The sequence below is a fragment of the Alosa sapidissima genome, chromosome 9 (assembly GCF_018492685.1).
Source record: "Alosa sapidissima isolate fAloSap1 chromosome 9, fAloSap1.pri, whole genome shotgun sequence".
NCBI lineage: Eukaryota > Metazoa > Chordata > Actinopteri > Clupeiformes > Clupeidae > Alosa > Alosa sapidissima.
Window position 1 is genome coordinate 11,236,479 of NC_055965.1, and position 24,724 is coordinate 11,261,202.

General features: G+C 45.8%; 2 protein-coding genes across 3 annotated transcripts in view; one reads left to right on the plus strand and one right to left on the minus strand.

Annotated features, from left to right (window-relative positions):
- cep170ab (centrosomal protein 170Ab) overlaps positions 1-18,683 on the minus strand; it is a 28,103-nt gene extending 9,420 nt beyond the window's left edge. Inside the window, exons 1-17 of one of the 2 annotated variants that reach the window (XM_042104546.1) lie at positions 18,605-18,683; positions 16,533-16,710; positions 16,325-16,414; positions 15,927-16,005; positions 15,647-15,705; positions 15,148-15,298; positions 14,478-14,615; positions 13,477-13,956; positions 12,169-12,620; positions 11,429-11,560; positions 10,605-10,740; positions 8,736-10,265; positions 7,954-8,185; positions 6,755-6,863; positions 4,459-4,593; positions 1,908-1,996; positions 1,484-1,577 (exon numbers count right to left, since the gene is read on the minus strand). In XM_042104546.1, the coding sequence (XP_041960480.1) occupies positions 1,484-1,577; positions 1,908-1,996; positions 4,459-4,593; positions 6,755-6,863; positions 7,954-8,185; positions 8,736-10,265; positions 10,605-10,740; positions 11,429-11,560; positions 12,169-12,620; positions 13,477-13,956; positions 14,478-14,615; positions 15,148-15,298; positions 15,647-15,705; positions 15,927-16,005; positions 16,325-16,414; positions 16,533-16,637 (4,011 nt within the window). In that variant the 5' untranslated portion in view covers positions 16,638-16,710; positions 18,605-18,683. Of the gene's footprint in view, positions 1-1,483; positions 1,578-1,907; positions 1,997-4,458; positions 4,594-6,754; positions 6,864-7,953; positions 8,186-8,735; positions 10,266-10,604; positions 10,741-11,428; positions 11,561-12,168; positions 12,621-13,476; positions 13,957-14,477; positions 14,616-15,147; positions 15,299-15,646; positions 15,706-15,926; positions 16,006-16,324; positions 16,415-16,532; positions 16,711-18,422; positions 18,583-18,604 lie in introns of those variants that run through there. The other variant, XM_042104547.1, reaches the window with a different exon arrangement.
- Positions 18,684-20,642: 1,959 nt separating this feature from the next.
- Positions 20,643-24,724, plus strand: part of bcl11ab (BAF chromatin remodeling complex subunit BCL11A b) — a 33,389-nt gene continuing 29,307 nt past the window's right edge. Inside the window, exons 1-2 of the mRNA XM_042104550.1 lie at positions 20,643-21,002; positions 23,810-24,217. Coding sequence (XP_041960484.1) covers positions 20,948-21,002; positions 23,810-24,217 — 463 coding nt within the window. The 5' untranslated portion in view covers positions 20,643-20,947. The remainder of the gene's footprint in view (positions 21,003-23,809; positions 24,218-24,724) is intronic.

The window sequence follows — 24,724 nt, forward strand, 5'->3', positions numbered from 1 at the left end:
CACCAAATAATGAAAACCCTCTATGGGCACATTCAGAGTAAAATCTATATCCTTATTATCCTTTAAAATCATATGCACCTGACGTCTGAACGACACAATATGCTTAAGGAGTGGATTGCTACTTGAAATCGCTATCTTCCTTATTGGTGATACTAATTTGCCATGACGGGAAAGAGATTCAATTAGGATTTCATCTTTGATAAAGGGCGGAATGTTTGAAATAAATACTTTTTTAGAGGGTGATGATAAAGGTAGCACTGGGGTGAAAACACCATCAATTACTACTCCCCTTTCAATCACATCATTTGCCAACTCTACCGTCTCGAGAAACAAAACAACAGCCCGGTTCATACGAGCCGCGGAGAGGATTTTGTCGTGACCGACCATCTCACCAACAGCCAAGCTACATTCTTCAACGCTGGCATTAGCTGTTATTTTAATGGCATGTCGCCGTGTTAAGGACCCAAACACACCTGTACCTAAGGCCGCCATGCTCCCAGGTGGGGGCAGACGCCTCGGTATAAGTAGCAAACGGAGCGAACTACTAACAGCAACCTACCCAACCTTAACCTTAAGCCCAAACCAAACCACCCAAACAAAGAAAAAAAATATAAAAGTAAGTAGAGGTAGAGAAAACAGTGAAAAAAGGCACAGCGGCCACACTCACGCGTCTCACTCGCAGCACTCCGCCCACTCGCTCGCACATGCGCTCAGAGAGAGAGAGAGAGAGAGAGAGAGAGAAAGAGAGAGAGGGAGAGAAAGAGAGAGAGGGAGAGAGGGAAAGAGAGAGAAACAAGGAGGGTCAGAGTGAGTCAAAGACAGAGAGAGAGAGAGAGAGAAAGAGAGAGAATGAGGGAGGAAGAGAGAGAGAAACAAGGAGGGTCAAAGTGAGTCAGAGAGAGAGAGAGAGAGAGAGAGAGAGAGAGAGAGAGAGAGAGAGAATGGCATACAGAGAACTAGACAGAAAAAAACAAAAAGTGGAAGACACACAGTGACAGCTCTCATCCTGGTTGAAGGTCTTGAGCAGTGAGAGAGAGTGAGTGAGAGAGTGAGTGAGTGAGTGAGTGAGTGAGTGAGTGAGTGAGTGAGTGAGAGAGAGAGAGAGAGAGAGAGAGAGAGAGAGAGAGAGAGAGAGAGACATGTATCGTATATGTGTGTGTGTGTGTGTAGGGGAGGGAGGGGGTATATTGTATTGTACTGTTTTTGTCTTTGTCCTCCATCCTTCCTTTACCCTCTATTGCCTATATTACCTATATGAATATTTTATAAGTTTAAAGTTTAGATCTATGTATGTTACTCATAAATTGTTTATACACTGTTATGTATGACTGCTTTGGCAATGCAAATGCCCTTTTTGTCATGCCAATTGAATTGAATTAAATTGAGAGAGAGAGAGAGAGAGAGAGAGAGAGAGAGAGAGAGAGAGAGAGTGTGTGTGAGTGTGTGTGTGAGAGTCTCTGCGAGAGAGAGAGAGCACACTCACCTGGTTGGAGGTCTTGAGCAGTGGCATCTCCAGCTCCAGCTGCATCTTGCTCTGGATCTCCTCCCAGTTCCTGTCCTTGTCCTTAAACAGGATCCTGAACAGCACAGAAAACGTGTTCTAGCATCACTCAGACACCCATTTAAGCAGTAAGCATGCCTCCCAGTGTCAACGCCATCTAATGGCGTACTTATGCTGCAGGGGCATCACAGAACCCACATCAGCAGCAAACATGCTGTGTTAGCATGTGTGGCGTGAACACACCACTGCACATGTTGATAGCAGACAAATTTGATAATGCTGCTGTGTGATGTGAAATTGATATTTACTTCCGTGCCACAATGTGGGAACATTAGACCCCAAACAAAGAAAGCAAGTGTTTGTGCGCTGCTGTGGTGGTTGTGGTCAGACAAGCAGTTGGCCTTACCGTATTTTGCTGGTCGTCTTCTCCACCGCCTGCCTGATTTTGGCGGAGAGCTGGGACACGGACGCGAGCAGTAGACTGTCCATCACGGCCTGAGGGGACAGCCATGCAATGATACAGCACAGCATGTAAGAGCTAACATCTACTGTGCTAATGTCATACTACCGTACAAGATGGAGTCAAAGGAAACTAACATCTACCAGGAGACAGTCAGAGACACAGCAATGCAATGATAGTACAGCATGTACGGGCTAACATCTACCAGAGCTGCCAACTCTCACACATTGTATTGGCGTGAGAGCGTGTGGAGCCAATCAAATGAATGAATGAATGAATTTCACAGTCAATGCGTGAGAGATGGCAGCTCTGCATCTACTGATGTGTGCTAATGTCATATGGAGTCAAAGAAAACTACAGTGGGAAGTCCTCAAAAGCCATTATCCTACGGTGTTTAAACCCTAGATAGATAGATAGATAGATAGATAGATAGATAGATAGATAGATACTTTATTGATCCCCAAGGGGAAATTCAGGAACCCTGAATTTAAACCCTGTTAAACCCTAAACCCCCATGTTCATGTCCCCAGAGGGTAGCGCTGTAGCTGCCTGGCAGCAACTTGAGCCAGGTAAAACCGATTGTTTTTCGGATTTCTTCTTTAAACCCTGGCTACCATGTGTGTCTTAAGGCCTTTGTGGTTCTACTTCTAAGAATAACATCACTTCATTTGCTTGGCTACAATTACTTGCATTAGATGGAAAAGAGAATAAAATCTATGGCGAGAATACACCACATGTAATTTTATGTAAATTAAACTAAAACAGAGATCCAGAGGAGGAGTTTCTTTCCTCAAGCCATCCGCACCCTGAATATATAAAACACTCTAAATGCATCACATGGACTTGCCACACTGCACTTACAGACACTATTTACCCTCTACTCTCGCAATCTGCGTAGTATAGGCCTATTTATTAAATTATTCTAAATCTCTCTTCTTTATATTTATATATAGTTAGTGATACCTCCACACAGGAAAGATGAGCTGCTAAATGCCATGTCGCTACATATTTTACAAAGTATCTCTACAGTATGTACAGCATATGACAAATAAAATCCTTGTATCCTTGTGTCTTTGTACTTTTGAAAGCATCATGCATTTACAAGTGCAACCCAAGCATACATGGTTCTATCAGATATACTACACTACACTATACCAGTGTTTTTCAGCCTTTTTTTTGTCCACGGCACACTTTTGACACTTAAAATGTCCCATGGCACACTAACATCCTGTGTGAAGAAAAAATAAACATACCATAGCCTAAAATTTCAAATAATACACAGATATGGTCTTATTATGGCTTCTATGCAAGACCTGCTCATAAAAACAAGTGCCCTCTGTTTCATTTGTAGGTGACTATATCTAATTTAATTGTTGTTATGAACTGGATGTTGTTATGTGATGATTCTGTGAGTACTGGATATGGGGCCCCCGTTGTACAATGCCTGCATACCACAAATAGTGCAATCATACAATCAATGAGAGCATGTGGTTATAAATTCTTTGATGCAACAGTTGCTTTTCTGGACCAGTGAGTGACATTTGGGTAATTTTCTGCGGCACACCTGATGATCTCTCACGGCACACTAGTGTGGCCCGGCACAGTGGTTGAAAAACACTGTACTATACTACACTACAATGCATGTTTATATCCTTTATGTAAATCAGGCAAGTAGGTATACTGTATGTCAGTAATAAGGACCCATTCCTTCTAAAATCCCACTTTCTTCCCGTCTGTGTATGGTGACAGGTTACATCTCTTCTCCCCTCCTCCCTCTGAGAGGCACTGAACTGTATTACATAAGTGGGATGAAGTAACAGCAGAGGCATTTGGGATTCCAGCATCTCAAGCACTGAGCAAGCGCTCCTCTCAATTAGGAGACAAAGGAGACCTCTAGTGGACATTGGCTGTAAACACAGGTCTGCTGACAGTACTCACACTGCATTGACTACAGCTGGCACCATAGCAATATGAAGGCACAAAATTAAGGAACCTTTCAAGTTAGACTATTGAGAACAGGACCATGCCATTGACTGTGCTATGACTCTGAAGGTTTGATAACTAGCTGATTCAAATGGCTGGAATTCATAATGTCCTCAAGATAAACTATTAACGGTGCACAGACCACACAAGTAGTCTTTATTCCTTTATATAATCATACGAGTCATCTGCTATTTCCCTGAACTCCATCTTTAACAGTTATTCGGAACATGATAAGACTGATTTCATCCCTAGAATGTTCCAACAGGCTCTACACAAAAAAATAAAATAATAATAAAAACATATATTGACATTTCATCAAAATAGAACTGTATTAGCATATAGGCTTTTAACCAAGGGACCAAAACTACTATCTGTCCAGCTGTTTCACTGTTCAGATGTTGTTGTTTTTTTCTCTGGGAGGATCTAATAAATTAAAGGTTTCTAGTCTTGCGTGTTGGACAGGGTCCGAGACACAAAGAGGTGCCAGTTTAGTTTGGCATGGGCGGGCGCTCACCTCGTCTCTGTTCCAAGTGCGGCGTCGGAGCGCACGCAGGTCCTGCCCGTTGGCGGCCTGTGGGCGGAGTTCCACGCTCGTGGTGCTGATCTCAGGAGCGCTGCCCAGACTCTCCGCAAACACTCGGTCATTAAGCTGTCATCACGACAGACATACACACAACATATCACATAAGTGGAATTAGTCTAGAGGGCAAGATGAACATTAGAGGAGCTGTGTGAAATACTCTAGGCTCGGAGTTCTCCTGAACACAGTCTACACGGAACTCTTGCATGTGCTTGAGTTGTATTTAAGACAGTGGCAACACATGGTGCAACATGGAGGGTATTACACAAGAGCCATCCCAGTGCTAGCTGGTTTGCCTGCTAACGTCAATGGATATCTCAACAGCACAGACCCTAGGTGCATTTATTTATTTTATTTTTTTTTAAAGACAGTTTAAGGTCATTTTTGGATGTTGTAAACAAAACTGCATATAGTAATGTACAGTATATGTAAACGGCATATAGCACCTTTAAAAGGTTAGACAAGAGGATTTATACAGGTGTGGGGATGGGCATGTAGTAGAGATATTCATTGTGTCCACCAAAACCAATACTTAATACAAAACACTAAAATCACAGCTGGGTGCCTTTCATTACATAGAAACGTGCAGCAACTGTATGTATCACAAGTTCACAACATGTAATTGTTTAAACATTACCTGTCTAACAGAAACCATTAAAGAACTGGACAGGGGGACAGTTTACTCATTTACAGTTGGGTCTTTTTTTCACAGAAAACCAGTGCATGACGATAAAACAGGCTTACAGGCACAATGTTAATCTCCTATCCAAAGTGCAAAGCTGCATTTAAAGTGCCGCGAGGACTCTCCACCCTTTGAGCTATACGTGCTACGCACGATCATGCTCTACTAATTAAAGTACAGTGCGTGTGCGTGTGTGTGCGACCAGGCAGATGAATCACAGGCCTTGGCCACATGCGTGACCCAGCTGCACTCTGAGAACGTGGCACACGGCGCTATCCAAAGTGAAGGCTGCGCCACGGTTTTCACTGCACTGAGAATCCACTGCACCCTCCACTTTGTATTCTCCAGTCTCAGTCTATTGAATAGGTAGTGAGGAGGCCGATGCAGATGATCAAAATACTGTACAAGGTATGCTGTATGTATGGCAGGGGTGGGGAACCTCAGGCCATCAGAGAGTTTGAACAGGCCCCTGAGGTAAATTGGCCACTACGAAAAAAAGTAGCTCAAACTAACAAAATAAATGTTAAGAATAATTCAAATAAAATATTAAGAAATTACTAGCAGATCAGCAATATTTTACTAGCTAAAGAGTATGACTCAAAAATGATTCAGTGAACATTTTAATTTCCTACTATGTTTGAACGGGTCACGGTCGGGTGAACACTTCACACAGAACAAGTTACTTTTCACACACAGTGTTTCCCATACATTGACTTATTTGTGGCGGCCCACCACAATATCAACATTGACCACCACACAATGATTTTCCAGCTTGTACTAAATTGTGCTTAAATCTGGTTAGCATCATAACTGCTGTGCTAATTTGTTGAAAACTGTTGTATTGAAGTTAATTCTGCAAACCAACCACCACAAATGGAATTCAATTCTGTGGGAAACACTGACACATATGCAAGCGTGTCCTCGCTGACAGGTGGCTAGCATGGCCAGTGTAAAGAAAAGGAAAGGTGCATGTGGAGAAATGCCCAGAGGATCACGTTTCTGCTGAAGTGAGGCAAGCCACTGTGCCTTGTGTGAGGAGAAACGCTCACTGTAATGAAAAAGGTTAGCCTGGAGCGTCTTTGCAGTTCAACACGTGTTACAGTTCCAAAGTGTATGTTGAGCTCTGTGAAAAAAGTTTGTATCGCCCTCAAACATGTTATAAAAATGAGTCTATGTTATGCAGTAAAAGTAAAAGTGTGACGTTCGAGAGGTAATATAGTGTGGCATGCTGGCCGCAGATGATGGCCATGCACTGGGGCATTAACATTGACCCACATCACAGGGTCATCACTCTGCTCCTCACCAGGAAGCCCCTGCCACCACAAAACCCTTCAGGGGACTTTCAGCTTCGATAAAGAGAGACCTATAACTGTTCTCTTTAGAACCCTGTAATGGAATGCTCTCTGTAGGAGCGAGCTAAAATGTCCACATATGCAGTAGCTAGGAAAAGCCGTTTATAGCTTCAAGGAACTACCATTTTGGGCGAGGAACCGTTATATTTTTATTGATACCATTAGGATTTGTTCTTCCGTAAGAGCTGGCACTTACCGCAGAGGGGTCCGCAGCAGACGAAGGGCTGACTGAGTCGATCTCTCCGGCTACGTCATGAATCTCACGAGCCAGCATGGCCAGGTCTTTAGCCAGGTCTTGACTGATTCTGGAACAGTTATTTAGGGAGATTAGCTAATAGCAATAGCAGTTAACAACTATGTCCAAGATCCTCTAATAATGACTGTGCACACAAATATTGCAATATGCAATGCATGCAATATGTAGTACACAGGTAGGGACAATTTGGTACAGTGATATCTGCATTGAAAGCACAGACTGCAGAAGTACAAAGTGCACCAAAGTATATATATAAATCTAGTGATGTGAAGAAATGTTAATTGTGTTGATGTGCAGTGTTAATTGTTCAGAGTGCTAATTGTGTTGATACTGTGTTCTGTGTTCATTTTTCCAACCTGTACAATTGTTCTGATCTAAATCTAAATCACAAAGCAAACTTGGTTGCTTATATACAGCCCTCTGCAGTTTAATTTTCAACATCACCCACAGTGTAGAGGAATGGCCAAAGCATGTGTCACACAAAAAGTATCAGTATAAGTATAAGTAGTTCTTCTGTAAGTATATACTGTATTTAAGTATAAGTTACACTCTTTTGATCCTGTGAGGAAAATTTGGTCTCTGCATTTATCCCAATCCGTGAATTAGTGAAACACATTCAGCACAGTGAACACACAGTGAGGTGAAGCACACACTAATCCCGACGCAGTGAGCTGCCTGCTACAGAGGCGCTCGGGGAGCAGTGAGGGGTTAGGCGCCTTGCTCGAGGGCACTTCAGCCATTTCGATGACCTAGTAGTAGGTGAAGACCTAAGCCCAGAGCTGCTGATTGCACACCTGAATAGGGTGAGGGTGGCCACACCAGTGTGTTGTCTGAGAGAGAGAGGCCGTCTGAGACACAGACATCTAGACAACAGCACAAGCATGTGCAAGCAGGGAAACTGCAGTAGTTGGACACAGCATAGCTGAAGATACAATTAACAGTCAAACAGTTAACTCCACTACCTTTTTTTTTGTTTACCATCTTGTGAACAGTGAATGGAAATGACCCTAGTGGTTCAACATGGCCATTATATATTTTTAAAAATGCTTCCCAGGAACTAAAGTAAACTTGACTACCCAAGACTAGAGTCGACTTAACCAAAATAAATCCAAATGAATAGTTGATCTGTTGATTGTTACCTGGCGATCTCCTCGCTGTGTGCCGTCCAGTCCCTCATGTAGTCGTCCTGCTCGCGCGAGTGGCGCCTCACGCCCATTGGACTGGGGGTGGTGGGAGCGGAGCCGCCCAGCTGGGTCACCCTCGGGGCCAGGGGACGGGGGCGCGCGTTCTTGGTGGGGTGGCGGTTGGAGCCGAACTCGTCCTCGGAGGTGGAGGCGTACTCGATGGGCATTCGGCGCCAGCGGTTGTTAGCTGCGGAAATGGAAGCGTCCGGTAAACAGAGATGCATGTGAGAGAGAGAGAGAGAGAGAGAGAGACAGAGAGATAGATAGAGAGAGAGAAAATGAGAGCTACAGAGAGCTAGAGAGCGGTAATTACATTTAGGACTCAATTCAATTCTCACTGTGAGGCGGTCAGTCTCTCCCCCACAGGCCTGAGGTGTGCTTATAGGGGTTTTCCCCCCTCAAAGCAAATCACATTACAGACAGAAAAAGACACCGACCCAGGGAGAAGTAGAGTGAAGATAAAGCCAGCTGCAATGTATTAAACCTCAACATGTATATCTTTATTTATTTGACTGATGCTGGAGATTGAACTCACAACTTTCCAGGCTACTGCATGCAAACCCAGCTGCTCCTTAGCCACTACACTACCGCCACCCCAACACTACGAAGTCATTCACAGAGATAGTGCATCTTGCTGCGAGAAAGCAAATGGAAGCCTTTCTTGTCCCTGTGTCTACTTTTGGCCTGGCAACGCATTAATCTACAGCAGTAGCACAAGAGGGAGCCAAGTATCCCACCTGCAGTAGTGTTGTGGTTGTAAGAGGTGACAGCCGATTTATCTGGGAGTTTGGAAGCACTGTTCGCCCGGGCTCTCGGAGCAGCAGCCACAGTGGAGGGGTAGCCACCGGACCTGAAACCCGCTCGGGCAGCACTCTCTGGGGGAGGCCGCAAGGGCAAGCCCCTGGACCGGCTGGAGGTTGCTTCCGAGTCGCTCCGCGCCGACGGCGAACTGACGCGCGGCCTCCTTGGCTGGGCCAGCGCCTCGATCCGTGATAGCGTCCTTCGGCCGGCGGAGGGCCTGGAGGCTGAGCTGGCCGTCGAGGCCTCCGACGCCACGGACAACCGATCAGCGTCACCCAGGTCCACCTCCGGAGGCTCCCCGAGGCGAGCTCGGCGGAGGAGAGAGGCGCGGGTCGGTCTCGGGCGCGGAGCGACCGCGGGCTTGGAGGCAGGCGAGGGCACGACGGGCGCCGACCCGGACGAGGCGGTTCTCCCTCGGCCGGCCCGGCCGCCTGCCGGTTCCGCTTTAGAACCGGCCTGCGTGTGCCCGCGGCCCCTCGACGGAGCGGGCGGAGGAGGAGGCTGCGTGTCGGAGAGCAGCGAGGAGTTCAGGTCGTCGTCGGTCAGCTCGAGCGAAGTCCACGCCCGCGAGCGCGGCCCCCCTGCCGCCACCGCCGCCGCCGCCGCCAACTGCTGAGACGACCTCGCCTTGTCCTGCGGCCCACCTTTATTCGCCGCCACCCTCGGCGGCCCGGCTCCCGGGCGTCTCTTCTGCGCCGCCTTGCGGCCGCCCTCGCCCCCGGCCTGGCTCACTGTGCTGGTCGTGTCGATATCCGACTCCGGCGACATCGACCCCTCCAGCGAGTAGCTCGGCGGGTCGGCCAGGTCCGACAGCGTGGTCTCCAGGAAGGCGGCCACGGCCTCGTTGTCCCTCAGCAGCGTGGCAGCGTCCACTCCGTCGCTCGGCCCGCCGGGGTCTCTGGTCTGCGTGGAGGCGGCCGCGGTGGCGGTGGCGGTCGTGGTCGTGGTGGTCAGGCTGTCGATGCACGGGATGAGCTCCAGGGGCACGTTGGCACTGGGCCTCTCCACCGTGAAGCTCTCCTGCCTCAGCAAGGGCTTCCCCAGCTTCTCCTTCTCCTCCTCCTTCCTCCTCCTCCCATCTGCACTCTTCCGCTCCCCACTGCCCGTCGACTTGCACGGGGAGCCACCCGGCTGCTGCTGGCCAGTCCGACGGCCTCCTGCCTCAGAGCCCGCGCCTCCCGCGGCTTGCCTGCCGCCTCTTGCCCCCGCTTGCTCCCTGATCACAGGGGGGCCTCCTGCGGCCCTGTGGCCAGCCCTGGGCGGCTCCTGGAACTTGCTCTCTTTCTCTTGGGTCTCCGTGTCTTGTTTCTCGGAGGTGGCAGGCCACCGCGCTGGCCTGCTTCTGGACCCGTCCAGGGTCATCTCCTCCAGCGGAGGCTGGGGGAGGGTCCGCCTCTTGCGCTCCGTTTGGCTGGACAAGGGAGCTGAGGCAGAGCTTTGGGAGACTTCACCGACATCAGCTGGGACTAAAATAGAAAAATAACAACAAAACACAAACAAACATTATCAGGCATAACCAGAGCTGAATGATGATTTATAACTTCAAGGACATAATGATGTGCAACAGCAAAGAAATGGCAGTGATGGATTTGTTTTATCACTTCTTTAACACTACCTTGTAATAACCATATTGACCATGTTCTGGTCTTAAGGGGAAAAAACTGCCATTCTTTTTCTCAGAATTAGAAAACACAAATTTAAGGAGTTGTCTCCAGACTGTGTTCTATTGTTATCACAAACTGCTGAGACTGTCTTGCATGACATTTTCAGTGTCAGCAAGTGTTGTGAAGGGATAAGGTTACTACCTTTCTCGTTGTTGATGTACACGTGTGATTCGGCCCCGGAACCTTCCGGATCGGTCCTCACGTGACTGGCCGCTAAACTGGCCCACTGTGAGACCCAGCGAGGGCCACCCACCACCACCAAATCCTCTGGCAGGACCTGCGACCAGGCAGAGAGACTTAGACAGATCCCCTCCACAACCAGATTAACCCACTTTAAAAAAAAAAATGAGTCATCTAGCATACAAAAACAAACCAATGGAAATAGCAGTGCTAACATTGACACCCTACGCTAGCATAAACAGATCGCTAATCCTGTGTGTGGACTGCAGCTGAAAAGTCGAACATCTGTTGCTTTTTTTTGATGGCTGATTTAGACTTGTGCAGGAGAGTTTGTGTATACGGAAGATCAGTAGGGTACTGACATGTCTGTTCTGAAGCTATCTCCTTGCAGTCATCTGGTGCACTGCAGAGGCTGTGGGTGGCCACAGTGGTTTTAGATCAGCCTACTGCCTGTCCTAATGCAGTGCATATTGCACCTCTTAGCTATTTACTCATCATAGCTCCTTCAAGGTTTTGAGCTTATGCTTCTTATTATAGGTCTTATTATAGATATTATTTATATTATTATCATATTGTTTATAGCATGTTATTATAATATTATTACTATTTTATTACTATCGTTGAGTTGTTATATTATTACATTATTACTATATATCATATTATTATGTTATTGTTATTATTTCATGTATAACCTAAACTCAGGCCTCTGTATACTGCTGGTGTATTGGAGTGAAGGGGTGGAGTTGCTAGCATGTTAGCTGCAGCAGTGCTGTACTGTACGGCACCTCAGAGCCCATGTGGGCGGCTGCCCTCCTGCTTTCTACTGCCCCCGGCCTGGGGCAAATGCTGACCCGGTCCCGCTGGTGCTCGGGGTAGCGGAGCTTAGTCAGAGCCTGGTTATCCTCCACTCCGAACACCTTCCCAGCACATACACACAAGCAAACATGCCATATGGCGGTCACTCTCTTAAAGCTGACCCCGATGCGCTTGCAGAATACATTACATTCTGTCCAGAGAGGAATGGAGGTGCTTGTTATAGTGGTGATGGAATCTGATAGTGGAGTCTGGATGGGTTTTGACAATGATTTGAGCCATGGTTCTTTAGGAATGGTGGACAGCTATTTGTAAGAAATGAATACAACATTAATATTTATCTCTTAGGTCTTTGTGGTAGTAAACAAAGTCCTATTATCGACCAAGACAAGACTTCAACATAGACGCTTTATGGTGATGGCAAACTATGACAATGCACATCTGTGGAATTATGACATCAACTCATTTACTGGCCCCAAGTAAATGGAACCCTTGTTGGCATGACTGAAAAACATACATAAATATATAAAATGCAATAATGTATACAATTCTTAAGACCTCAATATGAGTTCTGCTCACAGACTGTTGCAACTCTGCCTTGTGACATGTTCCTTTGCCTCTATGATCTAAGGTGCAACTTTGGCAAACAGAAACAAACTTCTGAATGACTTCCAATAATAAAAATGGCGGATCCCCTTAGTAGCTGCCTCACCTTGTCAATCATCCGTCTGGCCTCCTCCACCTCCTGGCTCCCATTCTCGAAATCGATGGTGTACGTGCCCCTGTCGCTGAGGTCGTCGCTATGACGACCCCTCTGCGGCCCCTCCCGGGGGTCAGCCGGCGTTTCCCGGGTCCCTGCGGAGGACGGGCCCGATTTGGGTGCTCTGTGCGAGGAAGAGGAAGCAGCGGTGGCAGTGGTGGCGGTGGCTTCCTTCGCCTCCCCTCCGACGGGCGCCATCTTCTTGGGTGCCACCAGGGGGCGGTACTTGCGGTTGTCGGGGTGATACGGGTCGTCCCGGCCGGAGAAGGCTCCGTCGGCCCTGGCGATGCCCGTGCGGTGCCCGCGAGTGCCAGCCCGCTCCTGGAACATGGCACGGCGCGCGCTAAACTGATCGCCCAGGAGGTTCTCTGAGTCACTCTGGGTACCGTCCTCATGCTTACTGCCTGAGAGGAGGGAGAGAAAGAGAGAGAGAGAGAGAGAGAGAGAGAGAGAGAGTGTGTCAGGAAGAGGGAGAGAGAGAGAGTAAAAGGAAGAGAGCGTGAAAGTGTAACAGAGAGAACAAGAGAGGAACAGAGAGAAGGAAAGAGAGAGAATGGGAAAGACATGAAGAGTGAGTGAAATGGTGACAGAGAGAAGAGGGAGAGAGAGAGAGATGGAGAGGTAGATTGAGATGAGAGAAAAACAATAGAAAGTGAGAGACAAAAAGGTAGACAGAGAAAACTGGAAACTGGCCAAAAACGTCAAGAGGACTCTTATGGGATGTACTGTGACAGAGATGGAGAGATGGAGAGATGGAGAGATGGAGAGATGGAGAGATGGAGAGATGGGGACTAGGAGGAAGAAAAACCCAGTGCAGGAAAGGAAGGAGAAAGCAGGGCACATGTGACTGAGCATTTCATACTTGCAGCCACAAGGAGATGAGCTCATACACCCTGAGGCTCCAGTGATGAAAGTGTTTACTGTGTGTGTGTTTATATTTTTGTATTTTTATGTGCACCTGTATTTTTACAGTGTACAGCATTTTTACACTATGTTTATAGCTGTGAGAACATGCTATAAATAAATAAATAAAAAAAAAAAAAATAATGTGTTTGTGCAATGTGCATGGTGTGTGTGTGTGTGTGTGTGTGTGCATAGTGTTTGTGTGTGTGTGAATGTGTGTGTGTGTGAATGTGTGTGTGTGTGTGTGTGTGTGTGTTTGTGTGTGTGTGAATGTGTGTGTGTGTGAATGTGTGTGTGTGTGTGTGTGTGTGTGTGTGTGTGTGTGTGTGTGTGTGTGTGTGTCCACTCCTTTCCTACCTCGGAGGCTCTTCAGCTGGACAGGCACGTCACTCTTGACGCTGTCTCCGTCGTCGTCCGCCGCGGACTCGGACCTTGCCAGCGGCAGCTCGTTCTGGGCCAGCCAGTCGGCGACCTTGACCTCCGCCGCCACCATGGCGGCCTGCAGAGCGCTCAGCTCCTCCCCGGCCCCCCTCTTCGGCCGCGGCCGGTGCTCTTGGTTGCCCTTTGCCGCCCGCTCCTTCACCATGACCTTCCCCGGCGCCAGAGTGTCAAAATCGATCGTGAAGGAGGCGTGGCCGTGGGCGGTGGCCTCTTGCGAGGGGGTGGGGTCTGTGGCCTTGGCGGCTCCTGAACCCTGGTGGCCTTTGGGGGGGACGTCACTGTTGCCACCACCCGACGTTGAGGTCTCTTTGGAGGGGATCTCAAAGTAGCTGGGTTCCTGGCCTGGTCCTTGGCTGGGCCCATGAACACCTCCTGGCATTTGTCCATCTTTAGCATCTGCAAGCCAAAATGAAACCAGTATAGGAACAGCCCACAATACTAATCTAATACACTATTGTGTCTAATATAGTGAATTCCTCCTTTGTGTGCTGTCAATAAACATGTTGCCTCAGGAGCATGGAATGGAAGTATTTGATTGGTTGTTAAGCTGAAATGTCAGTTTTAATGTCAGAATCACAGAGGTAATGTTTATATTTTTATATTTGTTGTGTGCAAATGCGTGGTCAGTGTTATACAAATATGTAGCTGAGACGTTAGCATCAGCATCTTCAACTGACTATTAACTTCTGCTAAAAATATTTAGTCTGCTCCGTCAAATTTACCTCAAACACATATTCTAGGATAGTTGTTGACCATCTGCTCTCTCCATAGAAAACATATGCAATAGGTTCATTACTGTGTGTGTGTGTGTGTGTGTGTGTGTGTGTGTGTGTGTGTGTGTGTGTGTGTGTGTGTGTGTGTGTGTGTGTGTGTGTGTGTAGGTTCGTTACCGTGGGAAACGAGTCCGCCTGACGTACCTGGTTCACATCTGGCCTGTTTGGGGTCTGAGGGCTTGTTATCCTGCTTCACCGAGTTCTCGTCATCGGCGTCTCCATCCCCCCACCAAGATGGCTGTCCGTAGAGAGGGGTCCCTCTGTGTAACACCGCTACATCAGCTGCCATGAGAGAAGCACTCCCATTCAGAATACAGTATAGTGAAGCCACACACTGAACTCCACAACACAAGCATGCTAGTGAGTCTGGCTGGAGAGAGAACCATTCCCATTCAGGAATAGTGAATAGTGCGCTTGGCTGTTTAAAACATGAAGAGTTTGGTTCAAAAACGGTATAATTCAATTTTTAACGGCATTAAAAAAGTAACTTAATTGTGTATTTTAGGTAATATCAATACAATTGATGCAATTGTGTTTTGTTGATTAGGTAGAGATACAGTAAATTAAACAATACTACGCAATTACAGTTCTACTGAAATTACTTGGAAAACAAAATGTAAAAAAAAGGATTTATCAAAATGGAGGATATAGCGTTTTGGAACCAAACTCTTCACACCAATTGCACCACACCACATCTGATACTTTTGACTCAAATACTGCACCTTTTGCGATTCAGTTTTGACAGTATTTAGTAGACCAAGTTAACTTAAGTGTGCACGAGGAGGATTTAAATCATTCCCAGATCCGCGCTCACCTGCAGCCTTGTCGTCTCCTTTGGGAGCGTCGGAGGGTTGGGCTGGGCACTCGCCGCTCCCCTCAGCACCTTTGGGTTCTGCAGTTCTGGAACTTTCTCCCGTGTCCACTGGCTTCTTGGCCAGCTGCAGCTGACTAGTGAATTTTTCATGCTAGCAGATGGAACATAAATATGACAGCTTAAGATTCAGTAATGAAAATGACCTTATGTGAAGGGCATCTAATCCTATCTATCTTCCCAGAATACAAATAACTACAGTATATCTGCACATATCATACTAATAATATGTATCAAACAAACTACTAACTAACACGTCAAACTTGAACTTAGACTTAAAAATCAGCATAACTGATACCTTCCGACTCCCTCGACTTTGCAGTACTGAAAGACACCCATGTCATGATGCTAATATCTGTTTTGTGTGTATGTGTGTGTGTGTGTGTGTGTGTGTGTGTGTGTGTGTGTGTGTGTGTGTGTGTGTGTGTGTGTGTGAACGCACCTTCAGTGCCTCCTCTGGGACATGCAGCTCCCCCCGGACCACATTGAACAGGTTGGTATGTGCTCCAGGTTAAGGACAACTTAGCAACAAGCACTCGACATTTCAGCTGAAAGATCACAGTTTTTTTTTTTTTTGGGGGGGGGGGCTTTTCCAGCATACTGTACTAAAAGTGCACACTATATTTCTAATATAACCCCATGGCATGATCTTAGACTGGCAGCAAGTGAATGAGGACTTAGATGAGGGCTACTGAAAGTCACAGACCCCCCAGAAAGGATATCATAGCCAAACCTCAGCTTATCTTCCATTTTCAGGGTGGTGTAGACCTGTTCTTGTATTCTGACATCATTCACAAACGTCTGCATTGGAGAAATAAGAAAAAAGTTAAGGAACCACAGGCGTTCAGAATAATGTAAATAAATTCAGTAGGCTTTTAGGCATTATACACTCTTAAAACGAATGTGTTGAAAACAACACCACTTCCGTTGTTTTTTAACACATCTCTGTGTCTAGATAGGGACAACACAGTTTGTGTGGTTTTCTTTTTTTATTTGTTACACAATATGTGTTGAAAATAACACAACTTGCATTGAAAACAACACAACTTGTTTTTTTTTAGCACACCTCTGTGTCCATATAGGGACCACACATTTGTTTTAAGAGTGTAGCCTGACTTACTCCATTAAGGCTCCCAAGGTCCTTTACTCGGTGCTCATCTGTGTCAGGGTCGTAGTTGATGACAGCGTGCTGTTTATCAACGCTGCGAGACTGCAGACAACAGAAATGGCAGACATCAACATCTCCAGACACAACTACAAAAACCCACACCATGTCTGCTGGCAGCAGACAGACTGAATCATGGGAAGTGGAGTTTTTCGTTGTTCACCTGAAGCATCAGTTCACAGTCGTCTCGGCCCACGAAGATCATCTCGCGGGGCAGTCGGTGGCGGGTGCCCCCGCTGCTAACCAGGAACCAGGAGGTCAGACTCATCTCTGCGCTCTCAAGATTCTACTCACATCTGACCGCTGACCTCTACGCCATCTTAGTTAATGAGGCGCTTCACCTTGGAGAGGAAACATACGCCAGAAAATATACAACATTCATTGAGCTGTGATCACTTCAAAGGGACCACAAACAAGAATACACTTCATCTAAAACTCATGGTCCTTTGGAAAATATATTTCAGTGGGTCAGTTTAAGTTAATATATATATATATAGGTATGAGTATGTATAGGTGTATATAATATATATACACCTATACATCCATACATTCATCCCTCAGTAGCTCTGCAAATATTTTTTTTATCTAGTTCTGTTTCTGTGTATCCAATTACAGGTATCATGTTTTCCCACAGGGCCACATTGGATTAATTCCTGGTGTATTTGTCTCTTGCACTGAGATCTTCCCATGGGCCATCAAGCGTTTCTAACAATAGCTGGACAACAAGACATTCAATACATACCCTACCAGCCTAAAAATTCCAGAAAATTCCACCCATTCCAGCCCAAATAAGATCATTCTTTCCTCAATTCTGAAAATAGAGTTCCACACGGAATCAAATTATACAATCTGCCCAGTCACACCCAGACAGTGTTCTTTTCTTACACAGAGCAGGGAAAGCATCCCAAACGCTCTTAGTAGATGAAATGTGATGAAGACAACCAATGGGACAATAGGCTAGACGTCTTGTCTTTCATATCATACTGCTGAGTATTGTGCTAGCTGGGCTACTCGGACACAGAGTAGCCATCCATCTACTAATGTCTGGGCCAGAAAAAAAACCTTACATCATTGTGTATGACCAAATAGTATGAGGAACACACCCTCAACACACCCTCGATGAGTCTGTTCACTTAGAGTGTCATCGGCCTATACACGCCACATTCTCTGACAGATTTAGGACGCTGAGAAATGTAGTTAATTTCTCTTTAAAGAAAAGGCATAGCATTACAAGACAGCCACAGCATTTAAGTAATGTTTATAAACTGAGTTTTCTATTAACCTTATCACTCTAGACCGGTCAAGTCATTGTCAGGCATTTTCACAAATAGATTTTGCATTTGCATACATCCTAAAACAGTCAGACAGACATCTCGTGTGCTCAGAGGCTGGGTCGTGCAGCACAACCCATCACACCGGGAAGTCTTGGAAGTATGGTTTGGCCTTAATAGTGTGCAGTCCAGCGTGAAGCTGATCCATGCTAGCACATCACGGTTACCCATTCCTCCTCTAGATGGATCGCATTTTCAGTCCTGATTCGAAGTGATATGAATAAACCAATTGACCTATTTGTAAATGTAGCCTATTAGGTAGAATATTATAGATTCATAGTATTTGCGAATTTGTTAATATAATATTAATACACTATTAAAATGCAAACCTATTTCAACTGTGAGCCAACCTGAAAATGACCACACAATGGCTGGCATCTGATCGAAACCCTGTGTATTGACATTAAATTATCGATACTAACAATGTCAACATAGCCTACACAATAAACTGCTTTGTTTCCAGATCAGCGCAGTGTTTCAGATCAACAGAATATCTTTATATAGGCTAGAATTTACAAGAGGTGCTTGAACATATGCGAAATATATGTTCTATAAACGCCTACAGTACATTTAGACCTTTCCATAGCGACCTCCGAGTAGGATGCTCACAAGATGTTTCCCGTTAATCTCCGTACTCTGGTAGGCAAGAAATAAAGCTGGAGTCTCTGTTCGACACTTGCGCCATTGATTACCGACAAAATTCAAAACACTGTTGTCAATACCTTATCTAAAGGATCAGCATCATGTGTCATTTCCGAGTCATGCCGAGGCCGTGCAGCAAAGCAAGACGCGAACACGGCTAATTAACCATCTCTATCATTCTTGCCATCGTTTAGGGTTGAAGGAATTAAATTGTCTGTGTGGTCGTTCTTCTGTATAAAAAAAAACGTGCGCGCTGTCTTACCGTTTTGTATCCCTTTGCGTTTTTGCGACAGGCAGACAAATATTCCCGATGTGGCTTTCTGCATAGATCATCATTCGCTGCCCAGCCCTAGTCAATGTTGCTATTGCTTTCTTAGACACAGGGTGGCGCTGCACTGATGCGTCTGATATTCGTGAAAGATGCTTTACGTAAGTTACGCAATAGGGATGCGATCGGGGCTCCCAAAAGTCTGTTCTCTCTTTTTTGACTACATCGTCTTATCGATAAAGTAAATACACTATTTGTTACCATTGCCAGTTCCCTAACGGTTTATCTGAAGGTATTAAACTTGAGATTTAACAAACCATGCCGTCTAATGTCAGCTTGGAAGAGAGGTGGGAACATTAGATAGGGCGAAAGTTACGGACTACGATTGAGGAGGATAAGAAGGTAACAGGTGTGGGTTACAGCTGGCTAAATATAATAGCACGTGTGAATATAGTAGGCCTATGTATGGCCTCTATTTACATATACTACACTTAAAAGGCGTTTAACACATTTAATAGAACTAATATAACAAAATGCTGACAATGTTCCGTGCGGAGTTAAGGGCGGCGCACACAGTTGCGCACTTAATTTGGATACTGCTGAAGCATTTTGGCACCATGGCGCATTATTGGATAAACCGAGTTCAAAGAAGTGGAAGGGAACGAATCATCTGCTGAGAGTTCTAACAACGTCTGTAGCTGCTACTTGCAAATTAGCTTGTTTGAAAACCTTTCCTAAATAGAAGTTGTCTTCTGAACTCTCGAGCTCCTTAAATGCAATTTCGTTTCCCACTCGTTAGATGGCCTCAAGTAACCACTAAATGTTTTTTTATACACGACCAACAGCTAATCCAATTTGACGGTAGAGGGAGCTTTTGTCTCAAGTAGCAGTCCAACCACTGGCTGCTCATCTGAAATCATGTTGGATAGGCAACATTTGGGCTGTTAGTTAAATACGCAAAAGTTTGATTAATGACTTGTATACCAATAGTAGCTTGTATGGGCTACTAATAGCCTACTAACGGAATACAGAATACGCTTCCCATTCGTAAACATTGAGCTCCAGTCTCCCTGAAAAAGAAAATACATCACTAACAGTAATCATGGAAAACATATGTCCACTGTTCCTTCAGAATCATGCGTTGGAATATAAGCTATTAGTCCTCAGACAAATACATTAATAAAAAAACATCTATAATTTACTCAATGGCCACAATATGGTGCAAATACCTCTGAGATTAATTTCAGATCCTATTGGTTTCACGGGGTTTGGGGTCAAAAGGAGTCTTAATGGACAATTAAATCAGATGAACAGAAACACCAAAGGCTTAAATTGCTAAAGAGCTATTGCTATTTTATATTCTCCTGCGTTTACCCTGTTTAATAAATAGAAACATTTGGAAAAGAATCAGATTTGTTTGTGTTATTTTTATAGAAATAACGCCTGATGTTGCATTTTCTAGAACTCTGAAGTTTAAGCTATTCCGTTAAATGCGGTAGGCCTATTCACGAGCATCCTACAAATTGTTTGAGAAATCCCTTGTTAAAGCCTACCACAACGTGTAGGGGTAAATAATGCATAACGAGCTCTCCAAGAGCTTAACTGTGTTTTCACCTCGAGTTGTTTCACATTCTAAAAATGTGGTTATGCGGGATGTTTTCATTTTCACATTGCATTGCGGACCTCAAGGTGTTCGGGGGATAGGGGCGGTATTTCTCCTCCGTTTGCCGCGCTTTGCCTTAGCCTATAATCTATTTCCAAGATAAGGGGGAAGAGTGGCAGCCAATTTCCTCTTCAAGTAACCCTCCAGCGGACTCTCTGAACCCATGTCAATAATTGGTTGCTCTGCCTTCTCGTCTCTCTCTCTCTCTCTCTCTCGCCCCCAATCCCCGATCCCTCTACCCATTGGCTTCCCAGGGTCTATTTTTCATATGCAGCCCATAATGACCGTCTATTGGTTTCATTCTTCTCCCCCACCCCTCCTACCCGCCCGCGCACCGTCCTGCCCCTGTCGTGCGTGTCTGTGTCCATCTATCGCCTGACGTTCAAGTTCGCTGGAACGTCACGTCCGCACTTGAACTTGCAGCTCAGGGGGCTTCTCTGCCACCCTCTACATCTGTTCTGTCTCTCACTTTCTTTCGGAAGGAAAAGCCATGAAGTCCGTTGCGCCGTGTGTATGGTGCGCGCCTCCCTGGTCTAACCTGTGACTATTTTTTGCGTATTTTTTCCCTTTGGATGTCCAGCGCATCGATGAAGACGTTTTCTCCCTCCGGAGCCTCCTTTGTAAAGACTTTGGCATTCCCAATGTGATCCAAGCTGAAGGCTCCAATTCTCACCATGTCTCGCCGCAAGCAGGGCAAACCCCAGCACTTAAGCAAGCGGGAGTTTTCGCGTAAGTTGAGGGCATTTTGCTGTTGTGAATGTTTGTTTATTTCCCCGATGCTGCATGACTCGTGGGGCAACGTAGATGATACTACGAGTACGAGCGTAGTCTTCTCTATGGTCCACCGTTCGAGCCTAGGACACGGGACTCCGTGGGTGCTCCACAGTGGACTGACCAAAACTGAAAAGTGTGAGGCGACATAAAGCGCCTTTACTTAAAATGCTTTCTTTTTGTATGTTCTGAATGAAGTTATATGAAACCATTCCAGTAAGATAATTGAAACCAAATTGTCGCATTTTTTGCTTTGCGAATGAACGGATACTTAACGAATATGATATTGCGGAGCGGACCACTGAGGAGCGTACTAATGTCTCGTAAACATGACTAATACATTCTTCAACATAGTGATCCTGCAGTATAGGCTTAATTTGGTTAAGAGATCACATTAAACTATATTGGTTTAGTTCAACAACTTGTTTTAAATGGAGAGGACGGCAAGCAGTCTGTAGGCTCAGCTGTATGCCAAACCATTTCTTGGGGTTTTATGCGTGGTGGACATTCAATACGACAGATGACTAAAGAAAAAGAGAAACCAACACAAAGCTTACAGTTAACTAATTTCGTTGTAGCTTTTTTATTTATTTATTAAAAAAAAAAACATCTAATCGCATAGGTTGTGTTTGAGAGGATTTTCGTAACTTTAGTGTAGAACTGTCTTTAATCTGGGTTGTGGTGAGCAAATTCTGGGTACGGTCACGACTAACACAGATATGCTTATCAAGAAAGTTTGCCCTTTATTTGTCTTTCCACCTAAAACACTTTGAATGTTTTTGCTCTGCTCGAGACGCACCGCATAGTCTACCTTAAGACCACACGGAGAGCCTATTGCCGAGACCACTTGATTGTAGGCATTGCATTTGTCACCAAAACCCTTAATATTCTCAAAATCCGATGATGCATTCAAATTGGACAATGCTAGTTCCTGACGAATGATTGAAACTCAGTAGGATATGGTTTGGTTCGGTTATCGTTATATAAAACGATCTATATATACGATATATAACGATCTTGCACGCTCACGGTGGCCCACCTCAGGTTGGGTTCGTACAAATGCGATCGATAGGGGGCAGACAATTGTCAAGAGGCTGTATGTGAACTTGAACTTGATACAAGCGTCTTACACACTAAAGACTTATTCTTAATATGTCGCCCAGTTGATATGATACAAACAGAATGGACAAATTGCATGCAGAAATGGAACCTACAGAGTTGCAGCTAGCGCATTGTAAATGGCGCGCACAGGCGTCCCGGGTGCTGCCCATAACCTCAAGCGATTTGGAGGCAAATTCCTCAAGAAACATTTACAGAGGCTTCGGCCACACTAAGCTACGATAAATATCTTTTGAAGTTTAAACTTTCGCAACACATGACCTTCTTTAGCAATAGCCATACGCCAGTTTGCAGTGAAAACTATTGGCGTGCTTACTCGGTTTATTGGCGTGGCAGTTGCATGCAACTGCATGTTTATGTTCTATGGGGGTGGAGCGAAAGGTGAACCTGGCTTTAAACCCATCTGGGCGCTCATCTAGAGCGGCTTACTTACTGAAGATAGGTCCTTGAGAAACGGAAACGGCTCCGCTCTTATTAATACAGTCAAAATGCGTTGGAATGTCGCACGGCCCCCTCCCGTCCGACCTGACACGGAATCAAGGGCAGCGCAGCACCAGCGGCAAGAATTCCCTTTATCTCAATATCCCAGTTTGGAGTGTAAGATGTCGTTCTGATTGCTCTTTCATATGCTGTCTGTCTCGGTGCCTCTGGGACCTACCCCACATACGCCCCTCAATATCTAACCTCAGTAGTTCAGAAGATCCCAGCACTTCAACTAAATGGGTTCCAATCATCTTGAAGTCAAATTAAAATCTATTTTTTGATTCTCTGAGGTGTTAAGTTCATTAAAACGTAAGATTGGCTCCGTGATAAAGAGGGTCAAGCTACTTAACTCTGCTCAGCGACTGAGCAACCCTGGCTCTCTTTCATACACTGGGCAGTCAGTCGTGGCTTTCTGTCTTTTTCTTTCTTCCTTTCTTTTGATTCTTTCTTTCTTTCTCTCTCTTTTACTTTCTTTCTTTTAACCATGTATTACCACTTTGAATTACTTCGAATCTATAGAGAAATATTAATATGCTATTGCTGCCATCCACATAGTCTTGCAAACTGCAAACAAAACTTCAATTTGTATGTGCCATTTTATCCTCTTCCAGCCAAAAACATCAACAACTAAAACCAACATTTTCTGGACCATAAATAATGAAGACTATTTTCACTCCTCTTCGCCTTCATTAATCAGATCTGTAAAATGAATGCCATGGAAAATGGAGTCCCTCTGTGACATCTTAGCACACATGTCCTCATAATAACAGAGACCTGTGTACCTCTTAGTAGTTATCGTCTGAAACAATCATCTGAATGCTTCACTGTTTGTTTAGAGCCAAGGAAGTGACTTTTACATTTCTTTATTTAGCAAGTAAGTATGTAAGTAAGTAAAGTTTATTTTAGACACTGTTGTCCAAAGTGAATTACATATGTCAGGTATATTATAAGGGATTACATTGTCCCCAGTGCAACTTGGGGTTAAGTGCCTTGCTCAAGGGCACAACGGTGGAAGCTGGGAATTGAACCCACAACTTTCAGGCTGCCCAGCTCCTGTCATCAGAATGCAATGTGCCTAGTAACCTGTGGTAGTACCTCTTACAGTGCTGTGTTATTGTGGAGAGTTGACCCGTGTGTTTCTTCTCACCTGTGGTCCAATGCAGCCGAGCCTGTGACAGCCGACCGTCCTGAGGAGCCCCAGGATGATGCCCGCCTGCTCCCGGCGGCCGCCTCCGCGCTGCCCAAGGGCGAGCCGGACCTCCTCACATGTGGGCAGTGCCACACCCGCTTCCCCCTGTCCGACATCCTGCTGTTCATCGAGCACAAGCGCAGGCAGTGCCACGGCCGCCTCTGCCCGGACAAGGACCTCAACAACAGGCCCCGTTCGCCGTTGTCGTCGTCGTCGTCGTTGCCGACCACCCCCTCGTGCCTGGCGCCTCGTGCCATTGTCACCCCCGGGCGTCGCGGACGCCACCCGGTCGAGGTGGCCGTCCAGGTGACGCCACATGACCACAGGGATAACTTATCCATGGCCTCCCCTGGAATATGTCCCAAGCAGGAGCATACAACAGGTACGTGACGCGTCATGGACGACGCTGTGGTCGGGGGGGGGGGGGGGTGAGGGGGGGGTAGATGGACGTGATTGAGTGTCACCTTGCCACCAGTCCCAGGGTGTTGTTCCTTCATGTGAAGGCATGGATCTGAGGAAGCAAAATTCCTAATCAGTTCACTTCACACACTGAATACATTTGTATTGAAAAATATATGGATTTGATACAGTGTCAGTATGCTCTTCTCCATGCTCATGGATGTAAAGGCAGAAGAAACATAGTCCTTGCAGATGTCTGAAATGGTTAAGCAGCCATCAGCAAAACGGGGTATTCAGACAGTTGAAGTTGTTGTTATTGGACAGTGACAGTAGGGTCTGCGTCCACGATCGTATAGATTCCTGGCAACAGGAGTGGTCATGAGTTGCAAAACCGTTCTCACCTCCCCCTCGTCATCTCTCCCTCTTCAACTTCTTTCAAGAGCAAAAGAAAACAAATTGAGAGACAGAGAGAGAGGAAAGAGAGAGAGAG